The 2,123-nt window shown below is 46.4% G+C and overlaps 1 protein-coding gene across 1 annotated transcript in view; it reads right to left on the bottom strand.

Moving 5' to 3' along the window:
* PINX1 (PIN2 (TERF1) interacting telomerase inhibitor 1) overlaps positions 1-1,213 on the bottom strand; it is a 233,340-nt gene extending 232,127 nt beyond the window's left edge. Inside the window, exon 1 of the mRNA XM_007938714.1 lies at positions 1,195-1,213. Within this exon, the coding sequence (XP_007936905.1) occupies positions 1,195-1,213 (19 nt within the window). The remainder of the gene's footprint in view (positions 1-1,194) is intronic.
* Positions 1,214-2,123: the final 910 nt, after the last annotated feature.

Raw genomic sequence — 2,123 nt, 5'->3', positions numbered from 1 at the left:
GCTACCAATGCCAATCACTCAGGAAAGGATCAAATCTGGAGATCCTGGATAGAGTGGGAGAAAAAACATGGAACAAAATTCAAAAACACAAATAGCGACCAGAATTACTGGTTGGATAGAATCTGGTGAGACCCCCCAAATACTATGGTCCTGGGATACATTCTGGGCCTGGAATAAAGCTCACTCCCAAGGGCTGGCTCTCAACCCAATAGTAAACAAGATGTACATGCAGTCCACTCAACCCAGAGTGATGCACCCACATACTCTATGGTAATGCATCCCTTGGAACAATTGACCACGGGGCACCAGAGGGGCAACATTCACACGGAGGAAATGCAGGATAAACAGGAATGTATAACTATGAGGGGCATGAGGGGGGTGCTGTTACTGGGTAGGGAGGGGAGGAGTCTGGGTTAGGGTTGGGCACGGTAAATGGGGAGTGAAACTAAATGTACAAGTAATGCTGAATGTAAAACAAACTCTTAAAAAAAAATTTTTTTTTTTAAAGGCAAACTGAGACAAGATAGGGCGCTACAGCCAATACTCATCACGGAGGACTTAATTTCAACTAACCAAGTCAAAATCGCTACAGCCTTACTTACAATACACGTTAGTCCTGCGCCCCTGAAAAAACGCTAACTTCCTGTGTTTGATGTTTTTAACCTTTTTACTCTTCTTTTTCAGACGAATGTGTTAATCATTTGCACCACCTACGGACTACTCTTTTTTTTTAGTTCAATATATATTTGAAAATGGGATTTCACTGTCTGAATGAACCTTCTGGACCAACCTTCTCTTTTTAATATGAGAAAGCCGAGGCCTGGGAAAGTTAAAGAACCAGTCACGGTTCCCACGATCAGTGGCGGCAGAGCCAGTCCCAGGACTCCGTGTCCTGACTCCCATTCGAACACACTGCTCGTGTCCCCAGGTCAGTGTGAGGACCGAGAGTCCCGAGGACACACTCAAAAAAACTCTTTTTCACTAGCATACTGGTATCTAACTTCCGGGGAAGGCTGGGTATGGAGAATCTCTGAGGAAGGGCGAGCAGAACTAGGCTTCCCTGACTCCCAGCCCCATCTATCTGACGTCTCTGTCCCACAGCGCGCCCGCGCTCTCTGCCACAGTCCGGCTGGACGCATCACCCAGCAATCTTCACCCTTGCGCCCTCGTCGGGCCTCCACGTCCAGCACTCACGCTCAGCCAGCATGGACATCTCTGAGGGTTGGTTACGCCGCGAGCCTCCGGATCCTGACCACTGTAACAACTCCACTCTGGCTAGATGAGAAGGGAGAATGACTGGAGTCAAAAGCCAGGCGGATGGTAACTGCGAGGTGGCGCATAGTGGTGACGTAAGCGAAGTGCGACTCGTTCTCAGACCACGCGGCGACGGTGGGCGGGGATTGGGATTGGGATAAAGGTGATTGGGAAGGAGAGGAGCTATGGGTTAGTAGAATGGCCACGGAGACCTGTGTGGGGTGTTTCTGGTAAAACGGAGGTGAAGAGAGGAGTATCCATTCATTCATTAGAGCAAATACATAAATAATTTGGCATAAGTAAAGCTCTTATAAGAGTGTCTGCTGGAGATGATATTCCTACATACAAATTTGTATGTGCCATAAAAATGCCCATATGCAGTTTAAACCCAACAGGAAGCAAAGTTAGGATAACTTCTTAGCCACAAATAAGCAACTTGGAGTGAGTCACTGGGCTTGTGGGCTGGAGACAATGGTTGCAGGGGATATCAAGCTCAACCCGCATAACATGGTTTACAAAAATATTGTTCTACATCTTACTTAAGAGAGACCATATAAGATGCAGCTATTGCTTGCATTGGAGCAGAGAAGAGTGAAGAAAATTAAAGACACATGGTAACAGTCCAAAGGACTAATGGACCACATGAACCTTAGCCTATATGATCCTGAAACCAGAAGAATTATGTGGTACAGGGCTACCGTGTCAGACATTTGGAAAGGGATCCAAATTGAAGATGCTGTATAAAGTGAGAGAAAAATGTGAACAAAACTTCAAAATCATAAAAAAGACTAGGCTTGTTGATCTGATAGAGGCTGGTGAAACTTCCAAGGCTATGGCCCTGAGCCACCCTTTGGGCCTGGAATTGAACT

This window comes from Orycteropus afer, unplaced genomic scaffold, assembly GCF_000298275.1.
Source record: "Orycteropus afer afer isolate SDZICR_OR568_19922 unplaced genomic scaffold, OryAfe1.0 scaffold00053, whole genome shotgun sequence".
NCBI lineage: Eukaryota > Metazoa > Chordata > Mammalia > Tubulidentata > Orycteropodidae > Orycteropus > Orycteropus afer.
Note: the sequence above shows the minus strand (reverse complement) of the source record. Positions and strands in the feature narration are given on the sequence as shown.